Source organism: Osmerus eperlanus, chromosome 22 (genome assembly GCF_963692335.1).
Source record: "Osmerus eperlanus chromosome 22, fOsmEpe2.1, whole genome shotgun sequence".
In the NCBI taxonomy this organism is placed as follows: Eukaryota; Metazoa; Chordata; class Actinopteri; order Osmeriformes; family Osmeridae; genus Osmerus; species Osmerus eperlanus.
Window position 1 is genome coordinate 4,509,455 of NC_085039.1, and position 27,253 is coordinate 4,536,707.

General features: G+C 40.7%; 1 protein-coding gene across 1 annotated transcript; it reads left to right on the top strand.

Annotated features, from left to right (window-relative positions):
* LOC134008909 (zinc finger and SCAN domain-containing protein 31-like) lies at window positions 1-22,367 on the top strand. The gene is made up of 2 exons (XM_062448485.1): window positions 1-286; window positions 21,368-22,367. Exons 1-2 carry the CDS (start codon window positions 94-96, stop codon window positions 22,228-22,230), a joined length of 1,056 nt encoding a protein of 351 aa, XP_062304469.1. The 5' UTR covers window positions 1-93; the 3' UTR covers window positions 22,231-22,367.
* The last annotated feature ends 4,886 nt before the right edge of the window (window positions 22,368-27,253 follow it).

Consider the following 27,253-nt stretch of genomic DNA (forward strand, 5'->3'; position numbering starts at 1 on the left):
GTTTACATCCGGCTGGAAAGAAAGAGCTTGAGGGAGAAAGCCAACTTCCTCCAGCTACAATTTCGTAAACTATCCGAATTTTTCACCATCAAAATGTCCAAACTAGAGGTGTTCATGGATTTTATCACCCAGCGATTAAAAACAGCAGTTTTGGAGATTTTCGCAGCCGCCGAAAAATCGTTTGCCGAGTTCGAAGGGGAGATTTCTCGTTCGAAGGAGGAGAGTGCTCGACTGCAGCGGTTGTTGGACATTGTTTCTCAACCTGAAATCAAGATTCACCGAAAAGGTTCGATATAATAATTACAGTTGATTATAATCTGCTGTGTTTATAGTAATTATATCTTATTTGATGTTGCACAGTCAGACCCAGATGTCTTGTCAAAATTTGGGGAGTAAATAAAGTCAGAATTTAGTGAGTCCCGTTACTTTTGTGAATGGACGATGGAGTAGTTTATTATGTAACACCAGCTGTGTTCGACCCTAGCTAGCTATCATGAAAAGAATTACTTTTTCCGTAAGTAAATGTACTAATACTAGAGAGGGTACAATTACTGGGGAAATTGTAGGGTGTGCTTGCTTGCGCCGGTTGCACAGGGGTCCGTTTTTGAATTACATTTTTACAACTGATATTTCTGTATATTTTATATAAAAATGCATACTTATTATTTATAAAGATTACATAGATTTAAAGGCATTTTTTTGCTGCTCATTTACAACTGAAAATACGAGTGAAGTGTAGAATGAAATAGATGTCTTCTCATTTCCCCTGCAAGAGGCAGCCTCATCGTTGAATCAAAACGAATGAATGTGGCAGACCGGTGTAAAAATTGACCTAATCTCTATGATTTAAACGTCCTTTTAAGTTTTTCCCTTCTCGTGATATTTTAAGGAATTTAGCCTACTCATATTGCATTCATTCATGAATAAAGAACCCCCTTTGAAGATTATTCTACGACGTTACCGGCAGTAGAAGATGGAATCGCGATTCAAACAGTACCATCTGCTAACTGAAAATATGCCCCCAAAAACGTAGATAAGCTTGACATTTATTTAGTGGAAAATCGCTCATTCATAAAAAGCTCACTGGTAGCGATCATTGTCAGTACTATAACAACGCCAAGTGCGATATAGCCCTGTGTGGAGAAGCTGCCCCGGTAAATTGTACTACTACGGTACAGTACTAGACTACTGCTGTGTTCGTTCGTCTTGGTAGCGATTGCGTTGGTTGAATTGGATTTAACGTTCCTGGCTGTGGCAATGAAGTTAAGGTTAGTAGTTAGATAGACTTTTGATTTGAGTAAGGGGAGTAACATGTTCTGTCGCCGTTTGACTTCCTACAGCTGTTTACAGTAGATGTTTTTGTAGTGTCTCGCGTAGGCTACAGCGTTGCAGTGAGCAACACTGGTTTGAAACCACAGGTAATGATCATTTCACCCACAACATAGTTTACTTGTAATGTAATGTCATAATAAATCCTACAACGAAAATGTATTTGTGAGGAATGTTTATTTTAACGATTGAAAATCGTTTCCGAAAGTAGATGTGGGCCTACTTCCTTAATAATATCAGCTAATATTGTACATTACATTTCACAATTGTATTTCACATCACAAAGTAAATAGTTATCACCCTGGCCTCTTTGCTTGTGGCGTTTCTGCAGCTGCCTTGCAGTAAAGCTATAGTTAGCCTAGCTATCCCCCAAGTTAACAGATGCGAAACGAATGTTCCGCGACAGGTAGTCACGCGTGTTTTCGTGACGTTAGTGACGTAGTGACGTTAGTAACGTCCAATCCAAAATATAAGGATATTTTCCGAGACCCAAGACTCTGCCGAAACCAGAGATATTCTTTATATGTCTGTGCAGTCAGAAATACGACTCTACCTGCAGTTTCAAAAACGTGTTCCTTTTGCTTTCCTGGTGCTTGTTTGTTTGGTTGCCACGGTGATGGCGCAGCTGTGATAGCTAACGAGCTAGGCAGAGAGAAAAACGAACATTTACCTAGCATCCACACCTCAAACAAGTTGACCTAGACGCAAAACTATACGTCCAATCCAAAATATAAGGATATTTTCCGAGACCCAAGACTGCCGAAACCAGAGATGTCCTTTATATGTCTGTGCGGTCAGAAATACGACTCTATCGGCAGTTTCAAAATCTTGTTCCTTCTTGCTTTCTCTGACTGATTTTACTCACCTCTCCATTGAAGTTAGTGAGAGAATTTGAAAGGCTGCTCTCGCTTCAAGGCTCATAGCTGAAAATCTGTAAATGTGAGCTCTTTAGTAGTTACATTGGCTGAAAGAGGACAATTTTTCCTACATTTTAAGGTATAACTTGTTTCTGTAAGTTAAACTATATGAACGTTAGAGGAATTTGTTTGACAAATTAGTTGAATATCAGAAAAAGAGCAGCAAGCAGAGTTCATTCATAAAAATCAAGAAGGAGCAAACATTTTAATGTATTTCAAACTGTCATAATTCAAAATTGGCTGAACATTTGAAAAAGCTGAATCATTTGGGAATAGCTGAATGTCTTGTGAACATTTTAAAGGTTGAATGGTGTCTCTAGCTGAAAGTAAGCTGAAGTAGTTACGTTTGAAAGAGGAGGAAGCTTTTTAATGATTTGAAAGGATTTACCATTACTTTTAATGGGAGAATAATTTGCACAAAAACCTTAATGTCTTAACCCTTGTGTTATCTTCGGGTCATTCCGACCCATCAGTCATTGTGACCCACCGTCGTATTGCGACAAATTTACCTCATACAAAAACAAAGTGAAGCATTTTCTTTTAACTGATGGGCTGTCTCAGACCCCCCACATTGCAAAGGTTAAAATACAATTATTTTTATTTGTTTTTGTATTGGGTAAAATTGGGTAAACACAACGATGGTTCGTTATGAACCTTTGGGTCATGTGACCCGAAGGCAGCACAAGGGTTAAAAAGTATAAAAGTGAGAAATACCAAAAGTCATAGCCATCATCTCCTGAAGGAGCTGAACGTTTTGATACAAAAGTTGTAGGAATCGGTTAAAGTATGCAGAACGAGTTAAAGGCCAAAAAACGGCGGAAGAACTGAGAAGTTGAAAAGCAATAGTGAGAATGCTTAACCCTTGTGTTATCTTCGGGTCATTCTGACCCATCAGTCATTGTGACCCACCGTCGTATTGCGACAAATTTACCGCATACAAAGACAAAGTGAAGCATTTTATTTTAACAGCTAGGCTGTCTCAGACCCCCCACATTGCGATGGTTAAAAGAAAATTATTTTAATTTGTTTTTGTATTGGGTAAAATTGGGTAAACACAACGATGGTTCGTTATGAACCTTTGGGTCATGTGACCCGAAGGCAGCACGAGGGTTAACAGCATTCTCACAATAATAAAGAGAAACAGGAAAACAATAGTGAGAATGCTTAACAGCATTCTCACAATAATAAATATATATGTGAGAGAACAAAGGTGCTCTCGCCGAAGGCTTGAGCACACCCAACTAGAGAGGGTACAATTTCTGGGGAAATTGTAGGGTGTGCTTGCTTGCGTCGGTTGCACAGGGGTCCGTTTTTGAATGACATTTTTACAACTGATATTTCTGTATATTTTATATAAAAATGCATACTTATTATTTATAAAGATGACATAGATTTAAAAGCATTTTTTTTTTTTGCTGCTCATTTACAACTGAAAATACGAGTGAAGTGTAGAATGAAATAGATGTCTTCTCATTTCCCCTGCAAGAGGCAGCCTCATCGTTGAAACAAAACGAATAAATTGGGCAGACCGGTGTAAAAATTGACCTAATCTCTATGACTTAAACGTCATTTTAAGTTTTTCCCTTCTCATGATATTTTCAGGCATTTAGCCTACTCATTGCATTCATTCATTAATAAAAAACCCCTTTGAAGATTATTCTACGACGTTACCCGGCAGTAGAAGATGGAATCGCGATTCAAACAGTACCATCTGCTAACTGAAAATATGCCCCCCAAAACGTAAATAAGCTTGACATTTATTTAGTGGAAAATCGCTCATTCATAAAAAGCTCACTGGTAGCGATCATTGTCAGTAACAACGCAAAATGCGATATAGCCCTGTGTGGAGAAGCTGCCCCGGTAAATTGTACTACTACGGTACAGTACTAGACTACTGCTGTGTTCGTCTTGGTAGCGATTGCGTTGGTTGAATTGGATTTAACGTTCCGTTGTACGGTTTAAGCTGAAATTAATTATTTTCATGAACAGATTGACAACGTTTAGGCTGTGGCAATGAAGTTCAGGTTAGTAGTTAGATAGACTTTTGATTTAAGTAAGGGGAGTGCCGAACATGTTCTGTCGCCGTTTGACTTCCTAAACAGCTGTGTAGTGTAGATGTTTTTGTAGTGTGTCTCACGTAAGCTACAGCGTTGCAGTGAGCTACACTGGTTTGAAACCACAGGTAATGGTAATTTCACCAACAAATCGTTTACTAATGTCAGAATAAACCCTACAACGAAAATGTATATGTGAGGAATGTTTATTTTAACGATTGAAAACAGATAACGCTACATCATAGACCACTGTAGTATGTGTTGCCCGGGCAACACAGGCTAATGTCATGATGCTAATACTTCAGTGAAATAGTAGACTACTGTTTCCGAAAGTAGATGTACTTCCTTAATAATATCAGTTTATACTGTACATTACACATGACAATTGTGTGTCATATCACAAAGTAAAATGAGTAAATAGTTATCACCCTGGCCTCTTTGCTTGTGGCGTTTCTGCAGCTGCCTTGCAGTAAAGCTATAGTTAGCCTAGCTATCCCCCAAGTTAACAGATGCAAAATGAATGTTCTGTCAAAGGTAGTCACGCGTGTTTTCGTGACGTTAGTGATGTAGTGACGTTAGTAACGTCAGTGACTGTGGCTAGCAAATTAGCCACCGTTAGCTTCACTTTTCGCCACAAAAACTTAACTTGAGCCTAAACCATGCAACGGAACGTAAATAAAAATACAAGCAACTCAATCGCTACCAAGACGAAACTTTTGACACCTAGGTTGTCTATGTAGGCCAAATATTGACAAAGATTTAGGGGGGCAAAAATAAATAATAATAAATATATATGTGAGAGAACAAAGGTTGTGCTCTCGCCGAAGGCTTGAGCACACCCAATAATATATATGTGAGAGAACAAAGGTTGTGCTCTCGCCGAAGGCTTGAGCACACCCAAATATCAGCGTAGGCTACATCGTAGGCCTACTGTACATTACATCTCACTATTGTGTTTTTTTTTATCATAATGTTAAATGAGCAAAAAGTTCAGCTTTGCATTTGTTGACGCTTGGAACTCTCTGTTGTGATTACATTGAGAGCAGAACGTTTGTCCTCCCTATTAGTATAAACTAGTACGACACCAGGGGGGTGTTCCATTAACGTAGATTAAAGAAAAGCAAGACTTATTTTGCTTACTTCAGCGAGAGTTCCGTTCCATTAAAGTGGCTTATTGTTCTACACTGTAAAAAATACATTAAAAAATACCGCACTTTTTCTGTAAATTATACGTATTTTTTTCTGTATTTCTGAATTACAGGAAATACAGATAGAAAGACAATGGCAAACTGTAAATTCATATTTTTACATAAAAATTACAGCCAAATGTTGTTACTTAAAAATACACTAAAATGTCTGGTTTTTACAAATATTAATAACATTTTCACCAAAATGTTCTGTTAAAACACATCATTTCATACTAATAACTTTTTCACCAAAATGTTCTGTTAAAACACATCATTTCAAAACTAGCTATTTTAACAGTTATTTTGAAGATATTTACTTTCATCCCACGGACAAATAACTTCTTAATAACATAATTTTTGGTTTAGACATAGGAACCTTGAATTGTGAATTGAGCTCGGGTAGTTGACGTCATGCAATCCCAGCATGCACCAGTCAATATCAAAGACTACAAAAGCCTGCAAAAGCCTTTTTTCCTAGCTGCCTTTCTTTACTAGTTTTTTTTTTTTACAGTGTAGCTACGTAACCAAGGTAACTTATACTTATACGGAACTAGTGTCAGGCTAAAAGTCGAGCTAAACAGACGGGCTCTGGCTAAGATGTGTTGCAAATAATTTCAAACAGGCAGAAACAGAATTTCAAAAGACACTTCCATCAAGTAAATTCCTGCGTGCAAAGCACTTTGGACCTCATTCACCAATATCTTCCTAAGTTATTTCTTAAATTTGTTCTTAAGAAAGTTCCTAAAAAAAATCTACGTGTGATTCATGACGTGTTCCTAAACAGCAGAATTGTTCGCAGGTGTGGTCTTAGAATGATGAATCCCAATATTTCGTAAATTGAAAGCTTGTGTGATGTGTGTGTGATGTTTACTTCATCTCCAAAGAATATTAATTTAAATAAACAAGTTAAGAAATAGTCACTTTAACTGTTTTCAAAAGCCATTGGTTAATTTACATAAAATAAGGCCATAGAAACTAAGTAAAGCATCTAGACAAGTTACAATCAATTATGGCGTATCCGTTCTTTGACAACCCTGTGGATGAAGGAGCTCAGATTATACAAAGAGCGTTTATCCCACCAGCCCCAAGGGTCTTCAGAGACAGAAGTAATGCTTCCCTGACCAGTATATGTGGAAGAGGTATAGGTTCAGCAGGCCCAGCATAGTTTATCTTTATATATTTTATTGTCATTCTTAAAAAATATATAGGTACATAGAAAAACACTTTAGCAACTCTCAAGGATGGCAATGAACACATAAGAGCAGCCTACCATCCTTTGTAGAAAGTAGTAGAAAAGAGAGTAGTAGACTATAATAGTAGAAATGAGGGTAGTAGACTGCAGTCTATGTAGGTAGGCCTACACAATGTAGTCTGCTGGAATCACACACAAGGAAGCAAACTCACTGTAGCCAAACCTTGACCACTGTTCAGTCTGTCTGCATCTCTGTGTGTCTTGTGTGGGACATTCTTGAACAGGGTTGGTGACTTAAAAAGGTTTAGCAAAGGCAACTATGCCAGGAAATATGAAGGGTATACCTTGCTCCAAAGCAGTACTTGAATATTATCATCAGTTTTCCAGGTAATCTTGAAACAGAGAATCAAGGAGACTTTTTATTCAATTGTATAAAGCATTTTCATTGTTTAAAGTAGCCTATTGGTTCCCTCTATATTACTATATATATATATATTACTATAAGCCTCTATATTACTTCATCCTCTCCTTCTGGCTTCCCCAATATTATAGGTGCAATATACTGTCCCCATGGTGTATTCAGGCCCACTGGAAGACTCAGGGGGTGACTGCCTGGTGCTGCAAGGGTTGAAAAAGAGTTTCTAAAATGCTCTCTAGAGTGGAAAAAATTAGACCAAGTGCACTGTCTGCCATTCACATTGTGAAATATGCTTGAGTGTCCAGGGTGCCCCTTAACGCAATAAATGATAGTGTGCCCTCTATACATTTCAAAACATGTCTTAATGAGTTTTTTATAGTAGAGAAAATGTGATGCAGTACCCTATAAGGTGCCCTTACAATGGTCTACATTTGACTGTTCCTGTGCCCTTACTTCCAATGGAAAAGGGTGCTGTTATGAAGTGCCCTTTATGCTGCCCCTACATGACAGTGTCCAAAATGGTGCCCTTTCCAAAGAAGACGATTAGAAACAGTCTCCCCTACAATGTGCCCACTAGGGAATGCTTTCCGAAAGTGAGGCTGTGACGACACTTGGGGTGTCGTGCCATTCCAATTGTTACACTGGTGAGAGCCCATGTCGTGCAGTAGCAGCCCTTTAAATTTTTCCGTCCCCGCCCTTCAAACAGCCACAGTCTGCCGCTGTCCAAGCCCCCTCTGGATCTGTGGAGGCAGACTATGTTAATTGGAAATCTGGAAATCTGGGGCAGCTGTCCATACACTGTCAGCCAGAATAGTAATAATTGGATTTGGATTAAATATGCACGCGTAATATAATAATGATATATTCTTAGTCATGCTGAGCAATTTTAAATGACTGTTCTGCCAAGCAAAGTGTGCTACAGTCACCTTCTTATCTGTACGTTTGTGCTGGATCTCCATTTTAGTCATGGTTATCTTTCCCTTTTATCTTAAAGCTCAGCATTTAGCCTATCAGTTAATAAATGTGTGTGGCAAAGTTATTTTGAAGTAATTTATTAATTTTGTTCAAGATGTAAAGACAAAAACATTATTAGCCCACATCAAGTGAAATTAACCATGACCTTCTTCAGTGTTTTGAATGTTATCCTACAATTTTCAATTGCTGCTACGTTTTTTGGGGGGCTATTATTCTCAATCTCAATATTGAGCCATAGGCTACTGTCAGAACGATTTTAAGACAGCTCATCAAATTACACTAATTATCAGTAGGCCTAAATGCATATTGTTATGTTAAGTAGATTTTGTAGGCCTACAATTTACGCATTTTAACGGACGTAATTGACAAAAATCTCCCTTGCCGTGTTAATTGCGGCAACATTGCTTTTTTTGGGGACAACTCCAAAAAAACTCAAAACATCAATTTACGCTGCAGAAAACAACACAATTTTGCTGGTTTACGCTTTGCTTTTTGCAACATAACTTCTCTTTTCGACGATTGCCTGATCTGGGCTGCACAGTCAAGTCACAGTCACTTATTGAGGTCTAGCTTGAATTAGCGTTGGCTGTTAGTGGAACGTAACGTTAGTGGAACGGCGTGAGGCTTAAGTCTAAGTTGACGTTTACCCAAGTGAGACTTATTCGTGTAAGCGCGACTTGCGTTAGCGACGTTGATGGAACACCCCCCAGCTGTGTCCTTAGCTAGCTATCTGAGTGATATCCACCATAATAACAGACTTGATAACCTCTTTGAGACAAGTGAACGTCCAGTACAGTAGAGTATAGCAAAATTCAAAAGAAAAGATCTACAATGTTTAATCCCCGATTTAGGCAAGAGTTGAATGGTGAATTTGTTACGATATAATTACATGAGGGATATATTAAAAAGTGTTAATCTGTCTTTCTGGTTATAATTAAACTTCTAACTAGTAGACCTCCTATGCCAAAATGCATAGGCAGCAGTCAATTGTCTATGAACCAAAAGTCTAATAAACAAAAAAAACTTTCATTTATCCAATGCGACATGTAAAGTGTGCATACAGAAAGTAGGGATCAAAAGTGTACAAACAGTATTTCAGTTGTTTGAGTGTCAGGAATATTATTCTATCAAGCATTGCAGTCAGTCGGTGAACAAGTTTAAGAAAGCTTTATTGCTTGCGGCCGGCCCACAAGGGGACAAAAACATCACACGCCATTGTGCTACAAAGTTTGTCTGCTAGCATGTTGCGCTAGCTACCTATTTAAGCAGCCTTTCCCGAAATTCAGCCTTGGTGCAGAATTACAGCCACTACTAGCAGTCCCACAGAGCTTTCCTCAGAACGCGCTGTTTTGGTGTCTGTAGCTTTACATGCTAATGAGGAGCGGAGGGGCGGCACCATGCGCTAATGTTTACAATGGATGTATCGCAACGGCTGTAGCCCGTTGCTGTAAGATGCCTCGAATTTGCCCATTATCTTCTGATAACCCTGGTTTGCAGAGGTACACACTCAGTCATTTCAATGAGGGGAAAGGCGGATATCGCGCGCCATAACACCAACAGCAGAACGGTTATCCAAATAACAAAGAAGTGTACAACACTCACGTTACAGCATGTGTATTCACACACATACTTGATGCTACCTTTACATTAGGTACAGTAACTCAGCTGTTAGCTGCAGAGCTAATGTTACAGCCACATTCTAAGGGTAGCAAGCTAGGTAACAATATACAGTAGGGGTGTCACAATACCAAAAATTCAGTAGTCGGTGCCAATACCAGTAAAATAACACGATTCTCGATGCTGATTTCGATTTTTTTTAAGATTCCATGTACTTTAACTTCTTTATTAACCCGTAAAGGAGTAGCGTCGCACATGTGGTCGTTCGAATGCGGGTCTCACATATGCGATTTCGAACATTCCAACTGAATATTTTCCGATTGACAAAAACTATGCGACAAACGTTTTAGTATGGCTTCAAAATGTACTAATGAGAAGGCTAATTCAACCAATCCGTCCGAGTCTGTCCGTAACGGAGTCGGAGAAGTATAATTCGGCATTAACAAGTAACACTAGCAAGTTAGTAGAATTGCTACGAGTATTATGCTAGCTAATTTAGCCAGGAAGCTAACGAAAGCTAGCTAGCTACTGTACCGTTTCGGATAAATAACTTGCACTGTGTGGACCGTCGGAAATATTTAGAACTCACACGTCTAAAATACTTGAAAAATATCAAAATGTCATAACAATACATAAAAACGTGCAATATAGCATAGAACAACATAATAAAGTGCAATTAATGCTTATAGTGCAACAAATACTGGAACACTGAAGCGTATGCTGCCCCCATCAATTCCGGAACCGATGCTGCTAACACTGGCATCGTCGCTAACGGTGCCTACGGTGCTTCAAAAAAATGGGCATTGTCGGTGTTTTGACATTTTAGAACCGGAAGGTATCGGTAGTATCGGTTCTCGTGACATCCCTAATATACAGTAAAGCTACAAAATGATATAGCGTTAGTTAACTTACTTGTCCGAGGTTAGTAGCTGGACGAAGGAGAGTTAGTACTGATCCAGAATTTAATTTCAGCAAGGCCAGTTTTGTATTAGCTCAAGTTGAGGAAACAGTCGTGGATTAAGTGTTTGGCGCAGACATACAAAACAAATGCGCCTACAACAGAAGTTGTGTAGGCGCATTTCCAGAGAAAATAAAATTAAGACACTGGGTCTTCAGAGGCTCGGATGAATGAACTGGAAAAAGATTTTTGTTTTGCTTTGTACATCCAAACTGAGGAAATGTAATGCTTCGTTCGTTTGCAAGCCATGATGTCTCTCAAGGATAAAAACACTTGCACGGTAGTAGCTCAGTTTCTTATGGGCGGGCCAGATTCTCTGGGCGGTAAAAGCAGAGAGAGGGGAGGTAACCTGAAGGCTCAATTGCTCTGTTTGAAAATCTCCTCCTAAAATCTCCTCCTTGTGACGTCACAAGGAGGAGATTTTCAAACAGAGCAATTGAGCCTTTATTTTCTCAAAGATGGAGAAGAACACCCAGGGCTTGGTTTACACGTATCGAAAATTCTAGCCACTGGGGGACCAAAAGGCAGGCTAGGGGAACTCATATTAATGTTAAATAACCTCCTAAAGTGAAGTTTTCATGTCATGTCACCTTTAAATTTGCACTGCACATTTTGTACTTTGTTTTTGTTGTTTCCTAATGGGGGCAAAAGAAAATCATGTTTTTTAATTATTTAAAGGCAAATGCAAACATATCGAGATAAATAAATGTTGTTTTATATATCACCCAGCCCTAGTAGCAGGTCTAATATACACCTCAACTTCCTTCCCATCATCATCTCTTCAGGGGAAAGTCCAGTGGTGGACTGTGGAGTTATACGATAACTAAACAAAACTCCAATGTCTCCTATGTGTCTCCTGAGCTCTTTTTCATTAGCTCTTTAAAAGTTTGAACGGCCCGCTCCGCCAGCCCATCAGAAGAAAGGTGGTGGGGTGCTGAGTTGACGTGTGATTCCATTCTTTGTCATGAACTCTTTGGTGTTCTCACCCACAAAACACTGAGCATTATCTGAAACAATCATCTCTGGAATGCCCTGACTACTGAACCTGTTCCTGAGACTATCCACGGTAGCAGCTGATGTAGCTGAGCTCAATGGGTATACATCCATTAGGGGTTCAACAATTTAACAAGCCCACGGTTCGGTTCGGTTTTATGGGTCACGGTTTTGGTTCGGTTTTGTTTAGCACATTAGGGGGAAGAAAAAAACATTACCATTTCAGTGTTCTCTCTGTATTTTCTGTATATCCGGCGTAGATGCCCCATCATGTTAGATGTATTACCGTTAGCACAGGGCTGCTAACTTTTCAAAAAACCTTTCAGTGAGATTTTGTGAGGCCAACCCAAATTTTGCCGCATTCTAACCCCCCTCCAACCCCTTTCACGGGTGTTCGCGCATCTATGTTGCTTCCAGTGATGACTCTAATCTGACCACTTTTTTCAGTAACGAGTAATCTAACGCGTTACTATTTCCAAACCAGTAATCAGATTAAAGTTACTTGTCCAAGTCACTGTGCGTTACTATTTTGTCATTAATAGTAAAATATATATTTGATTTCTTCTTGCGTATTTTGGGCATTTTCGAGTTGGAAATACTATTTTGAGTATTTGTCAGCTAAAGATGGAAATATCAAGGTTCGTTGTACACTCTGTGCTGGTGGCGACAAAGTGCTATCAAGCTACAAAAACACGACGTCAAATTTGAAGAAACATTTGGGGTCGCAGCACTGCACAGTCAAACTTATAGAGCCGGTTGTCAAGTGTGTTCGACTTCATGCAGCACCGGCGGAGCTGACAGTAACTTGTAAAGTAACTAAGTTACTTTTAAAATCAAGTAATTTGTAACGTAACTAAGTTACTTTTTCAAAGTAACTGTGGCAACACTGGTTGCTTCACACCATGTGCCTGCGCCTCCTCCATTACTGTTTACAACGTTAGCAGGACTACATGATTGGCGTTGCCTTCTCAGTTTGAGAAATACAAGGTGTGGCGTAAGAGCGTGTGAACTGGTTGAGATACGTGTGTCTCACGGCCAATGCTTGAGTTGGCAGCCCTGGTTAGCATACTTTACAGGTGCCTAGCTTCGTATGATTTGCCTCTCTCCAGCAGTGTTGCCATCTCCTCAGTAAGGAAAGTAGCAGTGCTGCGCGAGGCTATAGTGAGACTGACCGCCTGTGAGTGCTTTGGGACGGCGGAGGAGCTCACGGCAGCACCCGCTGCTCGTTGAGAACAGTACTGCAAAACGATCCGTGCTTTTACGTCAGAGTCTCTTAAACATCAGCAAGTCTCCAACAACACCGGAAAAAGTCGCTAGATTTGTCGGTAGTCGCTTTTGACAATAAAAGTCGCCAGGAAGGTTTGAAAAGTCGCCAGATATAGCGAGAATGTCACGAAGTTGGCAACACTGCTCTCCAGTTCCTTCCAGTACGTGACTCGTCATTGATATACTGACAGTTAATTGGACAGCTACTCTCCGGGAAAGGTTATGGGAAAAGGGAAGGACAAAGGGTGTTAGGTTGTGTTTTCTCGTAGATCCGAAAAACCGCGGTTTACATGTAAAAACCGAACTGTGGTTTGTGCGTTGAACAATAAAAAAAAATAAGGTTCGGTTTTGCACCCCTAACCTCCATCCATTTTGAGTGAGCTTCTACTAGGGGTGGAACGGTACATGTATTCGTATTGAACCGAAACGGTACGGGCGTCACGGTTCGGTGCATGAAATTACACGGAGAATACACAGTATAAAAATAAATAAAACTTGCGTGCAAATTAATTAATGTAATGCGGAACTACTGTTAGATACTCGTGTTCTTTAGGGACACCTAATATGTTACCCCGCTTTACCTCTGAAGCTCTGATTGCCGTGAGTCAGAGATAGCTAGCAGCACTAAGGACGAGTATGGCGAGTGGTGGCGATCCACAAGAGATAGAAGACCCGCCGGCCTCTTTAAGATCGCAAGTTTTGTAAAACTTTGGTTTCCCATTCAGTTACAGTAGTACAGGCGAGAGAGTGGTGGATAAGACAAGCACTGTGTGTCGGAGTTGTTCAGCAGTTCTGGGGTATGTGAGAAATACATCTAACATGCTACCGCATATAACGCATCTGGATAAGAGCGTGTGCAAAATGACTAAAAATATCCGACGCCATCACCCAGGTGTGCCAATCACTGGAACAAGACAAAAAAACTGTCCAACTTCTCCTCCCTACAGTGCTTAACCAGCCTTTAGATACACATACAAATAGGGCCAAAAAAAATCACTGACGCAATCGGAATTTACATGTCATCTTCCATGTGCCCGTATTCACTTGTAGAGGAACCTGGTTTGTTTTTCTTTTCCCTCCATTGTACCGAACTCATACCGAACCATGATGTCTGAACCGCGGTATGAACCGGACCGTGACTTCAGTGTACCGTTCCACCCCTAGCGTCTACTATTACCAAAAACATCTTTCCCATGAAAGGACCTGCATAGTCTATAGCCTTCTCCATGGCTTACTGGGCCACTCCCAGGGATGGAGTGGGGCACTAGCAGGTGCTTTTCTCTGCTCTTGACATGTGGTGCATGATTTTACCTTCTTTTCAATGTTCCAGATTAGGCCACCACACGTAGCTCCTGGCCAAGCCTTTCATTCTGGTCATGCCGGGATGACTGATGCAGTTGTTCCATCATTGCTGTGCGTCCTCTCTCTCTGGAACGACGACACAGGCTCCCCACAGCACACAGCCGTCCTGGACACTGAGCTCATGCTGTCTCTGTTTGTAAGCAGCAAACTCCTGTCCATCATTGTGATTTGGCCAGCCTCTCAGTAGGTACTCAAGGACCCTCGACAGGACTGGATCTTTGACTGTCCAGCTCTGGATTTGCTGCAACATCATCATTGGGCTGTTCTCCTGATCCAGCATCAGCACTCGTTCCTCAGGAGGTGGACCGTCGTTGATGCTCGTTGATGCTCCGCGAGGGAGCATCAACGTTACCGTTGTCCTTGCCTGCTCTGTAAGTAATGACACTCATATGCTCGTAATGCTACTGCCCATCTCATTATTCTGGGAGATGCTATTGTGGCACTGCTTTCATTTCATTCAACAAGCTGATAAGAGGCTTATGGTCAGTACAGATTTCAAACTTCCTCCCATATAAGTATTTATGAACCTTCTTCACGCCAAATATTATAGCTAACCCCTCCTTATCAAGCTGTGAATAGTTATTTTCCGCAGGTGAGAGTGTGCGCGATACAAACCCTATAGGCTTCTCAGCCCCATCTGGCATATAGTGAGACAATACCGCTCCCAACCCGCAGGGCGAGGCATCACAGGATAGTATCATTACTTTTCCTTCATCATAATGTACCAACACTGCTCGACTGTAACATTTCTTTTGACTGGTTGAAGGCGCGTTTTTGCTCTGACCCCCAACATGGCTCGTCCTTCCTAAGAAGTCAGGTGGCTGAGCGGTTAGGAAATCGGGCTAGTAATCTGAAGGATGCCAGTTCGATTGCCGGCCGTGAAAAATTATGTTGTGTCTTTGGGTAAGGCACTTCACCCTACTTGCCTCGGGGGAATGTCCCTGTACTTACTGTAAGTCGCTCTGGATAGGAGCATCTGCTAAATGTAAATGTAAGCAGCTGGTGCAGAGGAGCCAATAGTGTAGACAAATTTGGTAGGAACCTATGGTAGTAGTTTAACAGTCCCAGATACGCTTTCAATTCCGTGACTGTAGTAGGCGCTGGTGCGTTCTGGACCGCCTTCACTTTCTCTGGCAATGGATGCAGCCCAGTAGCGTCCACCCTGTGTCCAAGGAATGTCACTTCCTTCTCCATGACGTTGCACTTACTCCATTTCAATCGTAGCCCTGCCTCCTCCAGCCGTTGTAACACTACAACGGCTGGAGTGTACGGATGTGGTCCTGATCATCAGTTCCTGTCAGAAGGATGTCGTCGAGATAGACTGCACACTGGGGAATCCCCTGTAGAATCCCTTCCATAGTGCGCCTGTACTGACTGTATATTGCATGAATAAAATAGACTAGATAGGCTACAACAGATTCATGCACTGGTTTGATTATTTGCCGTTTCATGCCAAGGAAAAGTTCCATGTTTACCACAGCACATCTCGCTCGGAGCGTTCAATGTCGGTTCTATACTGTAAAACTTCAATTAATGTTAATAATATTTGTTTCAATCACTGAATGAAGCCTGCCATATTTGGGACAAGAATCGCGACCTTAAATTGCTTGCACAAAACTCTTGATCAGCACTCAACATTTGTTTATTGGGTGTGCTTTGCCTTCGGCAAGGGCACAACCTTTGTTCTCTCATATATATTATTGGGTGTGCTTTGCCTTTGGCAAGGGAACAACCTTTGTTCTCTCACATATATATTATTGGGTGTGCTTTGCCTTCGGCAAGGGCACAACCTTTGTTCTCTCACATATATATTTATTATTTATTTTTGCCCCCCTAAATTTTGTCAATATTTGGCCTACATAGACAACCTAGGTGTCAAAAGTTTCGTCTTGGTAGCGATTGAGTTGCTTGTATTTTTATTTACGTTCCGTTGCATGGTTTAGGCTCAAGTTAAGTTTTTGTGGCGAAAAGTGAAGCTAACGGTGGCTAATTTGCTAGCCACAGTCACTGACGTTACTAACGTCACTACGTCACTAACGTCACGAAAACACGCGTCTGTTAACATGGGGGATAGCTAGGCTAACTATAGCTTTACTGCAAGGCAGCAGCAGAAACGCCACAAGCAAAGAGGCCAGGGTGATAACTATTTACTCATTTTACTTTGTGATGTGAAACACAATTGTGAAATGTAACGTACAATATTAGCTGATATTATTAAGGAAGTAGGCCCACATCTACTTTCGGAAATGGTAGTCTACTATTTCACTGAAGCATTAGCATCATGACATTAGCCTCTGTTGCCCGGGCAACACATACTACAGTGGTCTATGATGCATCTGTTTTCAATCGTTAAAATAATTCCTCAAAAATACATTTTTGTTGTAGGATTTATTATGACATTACATTACAAGTAAACGATTTGTTGGTGAAATTATCATTACCTGTGGTTTCAAACCAGTGTTGCTCACTGCAACGCTGTAGCCTACAGTAGGCGAGGCACACTACAAAAACATCTACACAGCTGTTTAGGAAGTCAAACGGCGACAAAACATGTTCGGCACTCCCCTTAAATCAAAAGTCTTTCAATAGGTGAAACTATCTGACTACTAACCTGAACTTCATTGCCACAGCCTAAACGTTGTCAATCTGTTCATGAAAATAATTCATTTCAGCCTAAACCGTACAACGGAACGTTGAATCGAATTCAACCAACGCAATCGCTACCAAGACGAACACAGCAGTAGTCTAGTACTGTACTGTAGTAGTAGAATTTATGGGGCAGCTTCTACACACAGGGCTATATCGCATTTTGCGTTGTTACTGACAATGATCGCTACCAGTGAGCTTTTTATGAATGAGCGATTTTCCACTACATAAATGTCAAGCTTATTTACGTTTTTGGGGGCATATCTTCAGTTAGCAGATGGTACTGTTTGAATCGCGATTCCATCTTCTACTGCTGTTAACGTCGTAGAATAATCTTCAAAGGGGGTTCTTTATTAATGAATGAATTCATTAATTAATTTTACAAGCCGTTTTTCAATTGGTAAAATCTTGTCAGACAGTAGGTAAGAAAGTAACAGCTAGCTGGCGTCAGTTACTTGTAAAATGCATAGATAATGTTTAACAGTAAAATCTCAATCTTGCTTGCACCTAACTAAGTTAACATATTTGAGTGTGCTAACATTAGCAATAACGTCAGCAAGTTTGAGGTGTATGCAGGCTAACCATTAAATTAGCAGCACATTTCCCGTATTTAACAATGATTAAACATGGACTTACCTGAAAGTGATGCACGGGCACCATCTCGCAGTCTCTTTCTTTCTTTTTTCCTTCCCCTGACTCCTGTTATCGTTTTAAGCCCATCTTAGAAAAGTTGACCTAGCCTACTGTCAAAGTTCGTCAGCCCACTGAGGAAGGGCACCCACAGCGAGCTTGGGAAGTTGAGTGTGTAGCGTATTTGTTTTGTTTTGGGGGGGGGGGGGCACCATCGTAACTTTTTGTGAGCATTTAAATAGGCTACATCTCTTGTTCTGCCTGTTTTGTAATATACTTGTCTAATATTTCTATACTAAAATAATATCGGTATTATAACTATGATGATTTTTCAGTTGGCTATTTTTTGGTGCCCCCTCAGGAGTTGGTGCCCTACGCACAGCGCGTAGTGAGCGTTATGGGAGCGGCGGCACTGTCTACTAGACTACACAAACACTGTTTTTGACGTGATTTAACATAACATTTTGATCGAACGAGTTGTAATAAAGTACTCACATTAAGGAAAGTTAGGACTGCGTTCATAACGTGATGTAACATTTTAGTTGACATTGTCCAGGGCCCCTTAGATGTAATGTGCCCCTGGGCAAATGCCCAGTTGCCCTAATGGTTAATCCGGCCCTGAATCGCTACCAAGACGAACACAGCAGTAGTCTACTAGTACTGTACCGTAGTAGTACAATTTACCGGGGCAGCTTCTCCACACAGGGCTATATCGCATTTTGCGTTGTTACTGACAATGATCGCTACCAGTGAGCTTTTTATGAATGAGCGATTTTCCACTAAATAAATGTCAAGCTTATTTACGTTTTGGGGGACATGTTTTCAGTTAGCAGATGGTACTGTTTGAATCGCGATTCCATCTTCTACTGCCGGGTAACGTCGTAGAATAATCTTCAAAGGGGGTTCTTTATTAATGAATGAATGCAATGAGTAGGCTACATGCCTGAAAATATCAGGAGAAGGGAAAAACTTAAAATGACGTTTAAGTCATAGAGATTAGGTCAATTTTTACACCGGTCTGCCAAATTTATTCGTTTGATTGGGGAAATGAGAAGACATCTATTTCATTCTACACTTCACTCGTATTTTCAGTTGTAAATGAGCAGCAAAAAAAAAATGCTTTTAAATCTATTTAATCTTTATAAATAATAAGTATGCATTTTCATATAAAATATACAGAAATCAGTTGTAAAAATGTCATTCAAAAACGGACCCCTGTGCAACCGACGCAAGCAAGCACACCCTACAATTTCCCCAGAAATTGTACCCTCTCTAGTTGTTGTTGTTCATTTAAACCGCTATGCGCAGAGAGCGCGACGGTGCGCGAGAGTGAGAGGAAGAAAGAGTGTGTGTGTGCAAGTGAGAGACCAAGGTCTGCGGTCTTGGCCATTAGTTCATTTACTTATATTTGTGTAGGTAATATGTTGTTAAATATGTTTAAACTTAAATAAATTACCTATACAAGTAGTTATGTCTCGTTGTATTAATTTGTCCTGTTATTGACGTGCCTAATGCGCAACCAGAAATTTGAATATATTCGAATGTGTTTTTTTAAAGGGAATATTCGAACGTCATTTTTGAGCAATTTCGACAGCCCTAGTGCGCTGAAAGATTGCAGGATGGAGCTGACTCCGAAGAGTAACCTTGCATAGGTGAAAAGTCCCTAGTGTGTGTTCACTGTGACATATTTCTTTGAGTCTTCATCTAGCCTTATCTGTTGGTAAGCATCTTCTTTATAGTCACTACACAATCTCACTGTATTGTCCGGTTTTACCACCGGGATTATTGGTGCGGCCCAGTCTGAGAACTTCACTGGTTCTATGATCTTGTTCTTCAAGAGACGATCTAACTCAGCCTCTACCTTAGTTTTCATTGCAAAAGGCATTGACATTGGTTTGAAGAAGCGGGGTGTAGCATCACTGGCTACATGTATCTTTGCTGTGGCTCCTTTTAACGTGCCATGCTCATCCATGAACACCTGCTCATGTTTCTATGACACTTCCTGTAAAGCATCTTTGCTGCCCATTATCTTATTCATTGTACGCCAATCCACTTCCAACTTGCTGATCCACACTCGCCCAAGCAGGTTTGGTCCCTGCTACAACTACAACTGGTAACTCTTTGACCATTCCTTTATTTTTCAACTTTCACATTAGCTGACCCTAGAATGTCTACTTTTTGTGCCGTATATGTTTTCAGACTGATAGGACATGTACCTAGCTCTGCCACATTTGCCTTCTTCCATAGCTTAGCTGACTGTCACATTACTGTTACACTACAGCCGGTATCTATCTCATATTTTAATTTACATCCATTTACTGTTAAATATTGCCTGAGAGGAGGTTCTTTGGGAATGGTAGTGTTCATACTGTGAATAGTAAATACATCTTCACTACTCTGCTCACTACTCCCTTCCTCTTCCTGTATGAAATGTGCACTTTTTGAATATCTCTCTCTCCCCCCTTTAATCTTTGTAGGTCCCTGCACGCTCAATTTCTCTTTCAATGTCAGTTTGCAGGCCCTGTTTATGTGCCCTGTCTTACTGCAGTTGTGACATTTTTCTTCCGCGAACCTGCACTCGTTTTCCAAGTGGCTGTTCCCGACACATCTGTGTCATTCGGTGCTCCCCCACTGCTGCATCTTTTGCGCGGGCGTCCACTTTGTAAACGGTCCCCTCCACAGGTCGGCTCCCTTTTCCATCGAATTATTTAGAAGGTGTGTTAGAAGAAGAATTATTTTATCATAGAATTATTTTATGTCCTTGTTGGCCGCTTCCATGGCCAGCGCTTTCTTTAGCGCCGTGTCAAATGTCAAACCATCCTCTGACAAAAGTCTCCGCTGTATTCTATCGTCATTTATGCCACACACTAATCTGTCACGTAGCATCACTGTGAGAGTGTCCCCATAGTTGCAGTTCTGCGTGAGCTTCTTCAGTTCTGCCACATATTCACTTACACTTTCCTCAGGTTTCCTATTTCTTGAGTTGAATTTCCATCTTTGTACTATTTCACTCGGTTTAGGATTGAAATGGGATTTCATACAACTTTTCTCCTGTAGGTCTGCACGCCCAAACAGCTCAATAGGATGGCCCTTTTCCATACAGCATCATCAATCTCATTTGCAACAAAAAAATGCAGAATTTCACAATATTCTTCCCACTCTTGTGTCTTATGTCAAATGGTGCCACCGAATGTGCCTGCCATCCTGTCTGTCGTCATGTCACTGCTGCCAAAGAGAGAGCGAAGCCTTCGCTAGCTTGCCAACGTCGATAGCTTCACACTCTTAGCTTTTCTTAGTGAACTAGTCTGTTACTAGTTTACTCCGTCGCTTACTCGGTAAAGTAGTGCCAGCCATGGCACTACTGCCCTTAGTGGTCAGATGTAAGTATCCCACTCTACAACAGAAACCATAGGAGATCTGGCATCCGTCCTGGCTAGGGAAGTAGATAAAACATTGAATGAACCTACATAGTTGAATCTATGAATAATGACAGTCACTCATGAGCTTCTCAGAAGGCTAGATAAATGTTCAGATATGTGTTATCCCTAACCTTGAAAAAGTAATATGTTATATGACATCAGAACTACCAGTTGTACAATGTGCTGTAAACAATAGTGGTGGTGAAATTTATTGTGAAGTCAGAACATCCTTGGATCAGGTTTGGGTGTAGTGTTCCCTATTTGGAAGACCATCCCACAGACCTCATGCTGAGACCTCTATCTACATACTTTAGTTTTAATTGGTCTCTTTAGATGTCAATCTAGGTAGCAGAACAATGAAGCAGGCCACATCTAACTGTTGTCTTGCCTCTTCTTCCCCCCAGATGTGCAGCAGCTCTCTCTCCCAGAGCCCCCACAGATTAAAGAGGAACAGGAGCTGTGGACCAGTCAGGAGGTTGAGCAGCTCCAAGGACTGCAGTCTGAAACTACAGACTCTGTGTTCACTTCTACCAGTGTGAAACATGACTCTGATCAGGAGGGCTCTTCTGAATGTTCACATCTTGACCAAACTGTTAAAGTGGAGAACAGAGAAGGAGACTCTCTACCCAGCAACACAACTGAGGAGCAAATCAAAGCAGAGCCTGATGGACAATACTATGCAGCACCAGAACCAGGCAGTGACTCTCAGCCCCTCTCTGTTGTAGCTCCAGACTGTCCTACAGCTCAGAGTTTGGAGGAGGAGGAACATGGAGGAGTGCTGCTGTTTCGGAACAGAATCAATGAGGCTCAGCCAAGGGAAAATATGCCACAGAGACGTCACACAGGAAAAACAATACATCAGTGTCAACAATGTAACAAACGTTTTTCTCAGAAGGGTAATATGATTATTCATATGAGGACACACACAGGAGAGAAACCATATCAGTGTCAAAGATGTAACAAACGATTTTCTCAGAAGGGTAATCTGGTTGGACACATGAAGACACACACAGGAGAGAAACCGTATCAATGTCAGGAATGTAGCAAACTCTTTTCTCAAAGTGGTTCTCTGGAAAAGCACATGAGGATACACACAGGGGAGAAACCATATCAATGTCAGGAATGTAACAAACTCTTTTCTCTAAGTTGTTATCTGGAACAACACATGAGGACACACACAGGAGAGAAACCATTTCAATGTCAGGAATGTAGCAAACTCTTTTCTCAAAGTGGTTCTCTGTATAATCACATGAAGACTCACAGGTGAAAAAACGTATCAATGTAAACAATGTAACAGATCTTTTACTGTGAGGCTGAGGCCTATACTATTAAGCAAGTTCAATATACTTGGTATATATTGTATTTGGCTGTCTTCACTAAGCCTAACAACAGCAAACAATAACATTAAACAAATATAGCTGCAAGCAGCAATGTGGTGGCCAAGCAGGTCAGATAAACCAGAAGAAACTTTCGACATCTAGTGACTGCGGTGTAACTGGCTTCCTTTGCAGTGGCTTATAGTCTCGCTAAACAGAGAAATGACAAGCTTGTCAGCTTTGGCTGGAACCTCTGACGTTGACGTAGCCAGGACACCAATTTATCCTAGTGAGCTATTCTCAGTGCTGGAAATCAGATTTCAGTGACTGCGTAAAAATATAAGGAATTTTTCCTGTGGCAAGCGGTTGTCAGATTTGTCCCAAGTTTAAACAGCTGTAATTTAGTTCTATTTTGACGTCAAGGTGACTGTGGTCTGAAGATAATCTGTGCCAAATTAGGTGAATATTTGGTATTCACCAAAAACGTTTTATTCATTCATTCAAAATGGCGGCCACATCAATTCAGCTGGTATCACAATTTAACATGTGTCAGACACGGGATCGCCCCCTAGCGGTTAGATGACACAACCTTTTGTGGACCTCTTTGAAACAGGGTCCCGAGCACCTGTACCAAGTTTGATGTCAATTCAGCGAATATTTCCTGAGATATGATCTTCATCGCCGACTTTGATCAGCTTTACCGGAATGTGAAAAGTTTTGTGAGGCTTGATCTGAAGATAAATTGTGCCAAATTTTTGCTTATTGCAGCGCCACCTAGAGGTGAAATGGCATGACCTATTTTGGACCTCTTTAGAACAGGGTCCCTAGTCCTTATACCAAATTTGGTGTCAATGCAGTAAAGAGGTGCTGAGATATGACCTCACTACTTTTATGGTGGCTTGGTTGACGACTTTGATTGGCTGTTCCAGTCAAAAGGTTTAGATAATCAAAAAACGTGATGTCTTTTGTGAGGCTTGGTCTGAAGATGATCTGTGCCAAATTTGGTGAAGATTGGACAAACTTTATAGGAGAGGTAGCGAAAAAACGTTAAATTCAAAATGGCGGCCACATCAATTCAGCCACATCAATTTGATTGGCTGTAACTAACAAACGGTTGCGAAAATCAAAGCTCCAGGGGATAACTTTTGTGAGGCTTGGTCTGAAGATCATCTGTGGCAATTTTGAATAAGATTCGACAAGAATTGTAGGAGGAGTAGCGAAAAAACGTTTCTCCTTAACATTCAAAATGGCGGAGAATCTATATGACTGGGTATGACGTCATAGAGTGCGTTGAACTTGTCTTGATCCAGGGAATCCAATGATACCTCATTTTTGAAAATGCGGCATATGGTTCAAAGGTAACGTGTGTAAACACACCTTCAACTTTGACCCATTGGTGGCGCTAGAGGGTTGGAATGGGAGACATGAAACTTGGTGAAAGTGATGAGGGGACAGGTCCGAAAGAGTGTGCCAAATTTCACAACTTCTTTTAACGATTGAAAACAGATGCATCATAGACCACTGTAGTATGTATTGCCCGGGCAACAGAGGCTAATGTCATGATGCTAATGCTTCAGTGAAATAGTAGACTAATGTTTCCAAAAGTAGATGTGGGCCTACTTCCGTAATAATATCAGCTAATATTGTACATTACATTTCATAATTGTGTTTCACATCACAAAGTAAAATGAGTAAATAGTTATCACCCTGGCCTCTTTGCTTGTGGCGTTTCTGCAGCTGCCTTGCAGTAAAGCTATAGTTAGCCTAGCTATCCCCCAAGTTAACAGAAGTGAAACGAATGTTCTGCTACAGGTAGTCACGCGTGTTTTCGTGACGTTAGTGACGTAGTGACGTTAGTAACGTCAGTGACTGTGGCTAGCAAATTAGCCACCGTTAGCTTCACTTTTCACCACAAAAACGCAATTTCGACTTAAACCATGCAACGGAACGTAAATAAAAATACAACCAACGCAATCGCTACCAAGACGAACCTTTTGACACCGCCGTTGTGTATGTAGTCTAAATATTGACTGATCCTTAGGGGGGCGAAAATAAACAATAATAAATAATATATGTGAGAGAACAAAGGTTGTGCCCTTGCCGAAGGCAAAGCACACCCAATTATAAGAAAAGGTAGAAACACTTGAGGTGGCTGCGCCGCTTCGCGGCTTGGCCACCAAATATAATTTTTACAATATAATTACGCTATTAGCAACACCATTGCTGTTGCCAAAAGCAGAAAGGAAAGCTGTCTAAAAGTTAACATGAGGGACTCACACTGGAGAGAAGCCCTACAGATGGCTGAGCGGTTAGGGAATCGGGCTACATATCAGAAGGTTGCTGGTTCGATTCCAGGCCGTGCAAAATGACGTTGCGTCCCTGGGCAAGGCATTGCACCCTACTTGCCTCGGGGGAATGTCCCTGTACTTACTGTAAATCACTCTGTATAAGAGTGTCTGCTAAATGCAATGTAATGTATATTGACTGAAGAACTATGAACTTTATTCATGCTGTTCTTCCTATATACAGAATTTATTCATGTTGATACTGTTGTCTTCACAATCACTTGGTTTCAGTCTGTTGGCTTTGTTGAATTAGATAAATGCAAAGCCATATTTATAGAATGATTCGAAAGGGAAATACAAATAAAGTTGTGACCTAATCTCTGTCTTAGTTGAAAAATTATTTGTGACGATTCACCTACATTGGGAAAAGTTTGTTTCCAAGCTACTTGTCAGCATGGAACGCAAGTTTGTACATTTAAGTTACAATTGTGGGTATGATCCTACGGAGCCCCTAAAGGGACATGGAGAAGAAAAACAAAATCTGGTGGGCACGAGAAACTTTCTGGTGCGCACAAGATACTTTCCGGTGCGCATGAGATACTTTCTAGTGCGCACGAGAAAGTATCTTCTCAGACACTGTTACTTGTAGGCGAGTTGGAGGCTCGAAAACCACATTATTTGGTGGCTGGTGGATCACCAATAAAAACAGTTCGAGTTGCAGCATATTGCTGCTGCCATCAACTGTGCAAGTGATAGCCCGAGTCGAGATACAATTTGAAAACAAAAGCGTTTTGTTATGAACAGTATTAAAGTTTGGACTGATAACTAGGACGTAGAGTGTATAGCGATTGCGTGGGAGCTTAGGACTGTATTTCCATTTTTTGACATATGATAATATATGCACATTATTAAATAAATATATTTAGTTCAATGTGTTCTGCAGTTATCTAAAGGTAGGATGAGGTTATCCTGTATTCCATGCAGTCAGGGCATCTCCTCCTGCACCCATAGTGGACAATGTGATGTTGAGACAGCGCTGAATTTTGAGTTAAGATTTGAGTTGGATTTTACAAGGTGTTTGTGGAACAATTATCACTGGTTAATTTGTTTTGGTCGGGCCGGCCCATAGAGAACTGACTGCGGCGCATTGGTTAATTTTCTTTATTGGCACTGGCCTGACCCAATCAAATCCAGGAACCCGGCCCCTTCCCCTGATTCATAATATCGCCTCCCGCAGGCCCTGAGACACGAGCTGTTGGCTAATGCGTATGCCGGTTTAGCATCGTTAAAGTTTAGTTTAGTATGGCAAGCCGTTTTATCATTTAACCAATGAATTCTTGATATCCAAAATTCTAATTTTTGATATCAAGAATTCCAATTTTGGATATCAAGAATTGCATTTTGGATATCAAGAATTCGAATTTTGGATATCAAGAATTGCATTTTGGATATCAACAATTCGAATTTTGGATATCAAGAATTGCATTTTGGATATCAACAATTCGAATTTTAGATATCAAGAATTGCATTTTGGATAACAACAATTCGAATTTTCGATATCCAGAATTGCATTTTGGATATCAACAATGTATGTTAATGACCTTAATGGGGCGGGATTATATTTGCATGTTCTATGTTATATCTTGGCAAGCCGTTTTATCATTTAAACAATGCTAGTTACCATGGCTGCGCGTGTACTGAATCAAGTCAGAAGGAGAATTTTAACAATTGAAAGAGCATTGAACCAAGGATCCGCAGGACACCGTGAATTGCAAATTATTGGGTGTGCTCAAGCCTTCGGCGAGAGCACAACCTTTGTTCTCTCACATATATATTTATTTATTATTATTATTTATTTTCGCCCCCCTAAGGATCAGTCAATATTTGGACTACATACACAACGGCGGTGTCAAAAGGTTCGTCTTGGTAGCGATTGCGTTGGTTGTATTTTTATTTACGTTCCGTTGCATGGTTTAAGTAGAAATTGCGTTTTTGTGGTGAAAAGTGAAGCTAACGGTGGCTAATTTGCTAGCCACAGTCACTGACGTTACTAACGTCACTACGTCACTAACGTCACGAAAACACGCGTGACTACCTGTAGCAGAACATTCGTTTCACGTCTGTTAACTTGGGGGATAGCTAGGCTAACTATAGCTTTACTGCAAGGCAGCTGCAGAAACGCCACAAGCAAAGAGGCCAGGGTGATAACTATTTACTCATTTTACTTTGTGATGTGAAACACAATTATGAAATGTAATGTAAAATATTAGCTGATATTATTAAGGAAGTAGGCCCACATCTACTTTTGGAAACGTTAGTCTACTATTTCACTGAAGCATTAGCATCATGGCATTAGCCTCTGTTGCCCGGGCAACACATACTACAGTGGTCTATGATGCATCTGTTTTCAATCTTTAAAATAAACATTCCTCACAAATACATTTTCGTTGTAGGATTTATTATGACATTACAAGTAAACGATTTGTGGGTGAAATTATCATTACCTGTGGTTTCAAACCAGTGTTGCTCACTGCAACGCTGTAGCCTACGCGAGACACTACAAAAACATCTACACAGCTGTAGGAAGTCAAACGGCGACAGAACATGTTCGGCACTCCCCTTACTTAAATCAAAAGTCTATCTAACTGCTAACCTTAACTTCATTGCCACAGCCTAAACTTTGTCAATC

What these genes read in the sequence shown, in the direction of transcription:
- LOC134008909 (XM_062448485.1), top strand. Translation starts at nt 94, where the DNA reads ATGTCCAAACTAGAGGTGTTCATGGATTTTATCACCCAGCGATTAAAA. An exon ending in AATCAAGATTCACCGAAAAG is followed by an intron (nt 287 to 21,367) that starts GTTCGATATAAT and finishes TCTTCCCCCCAG; the next exon opens with ATGTGCAGCAGCTCTCTCTC.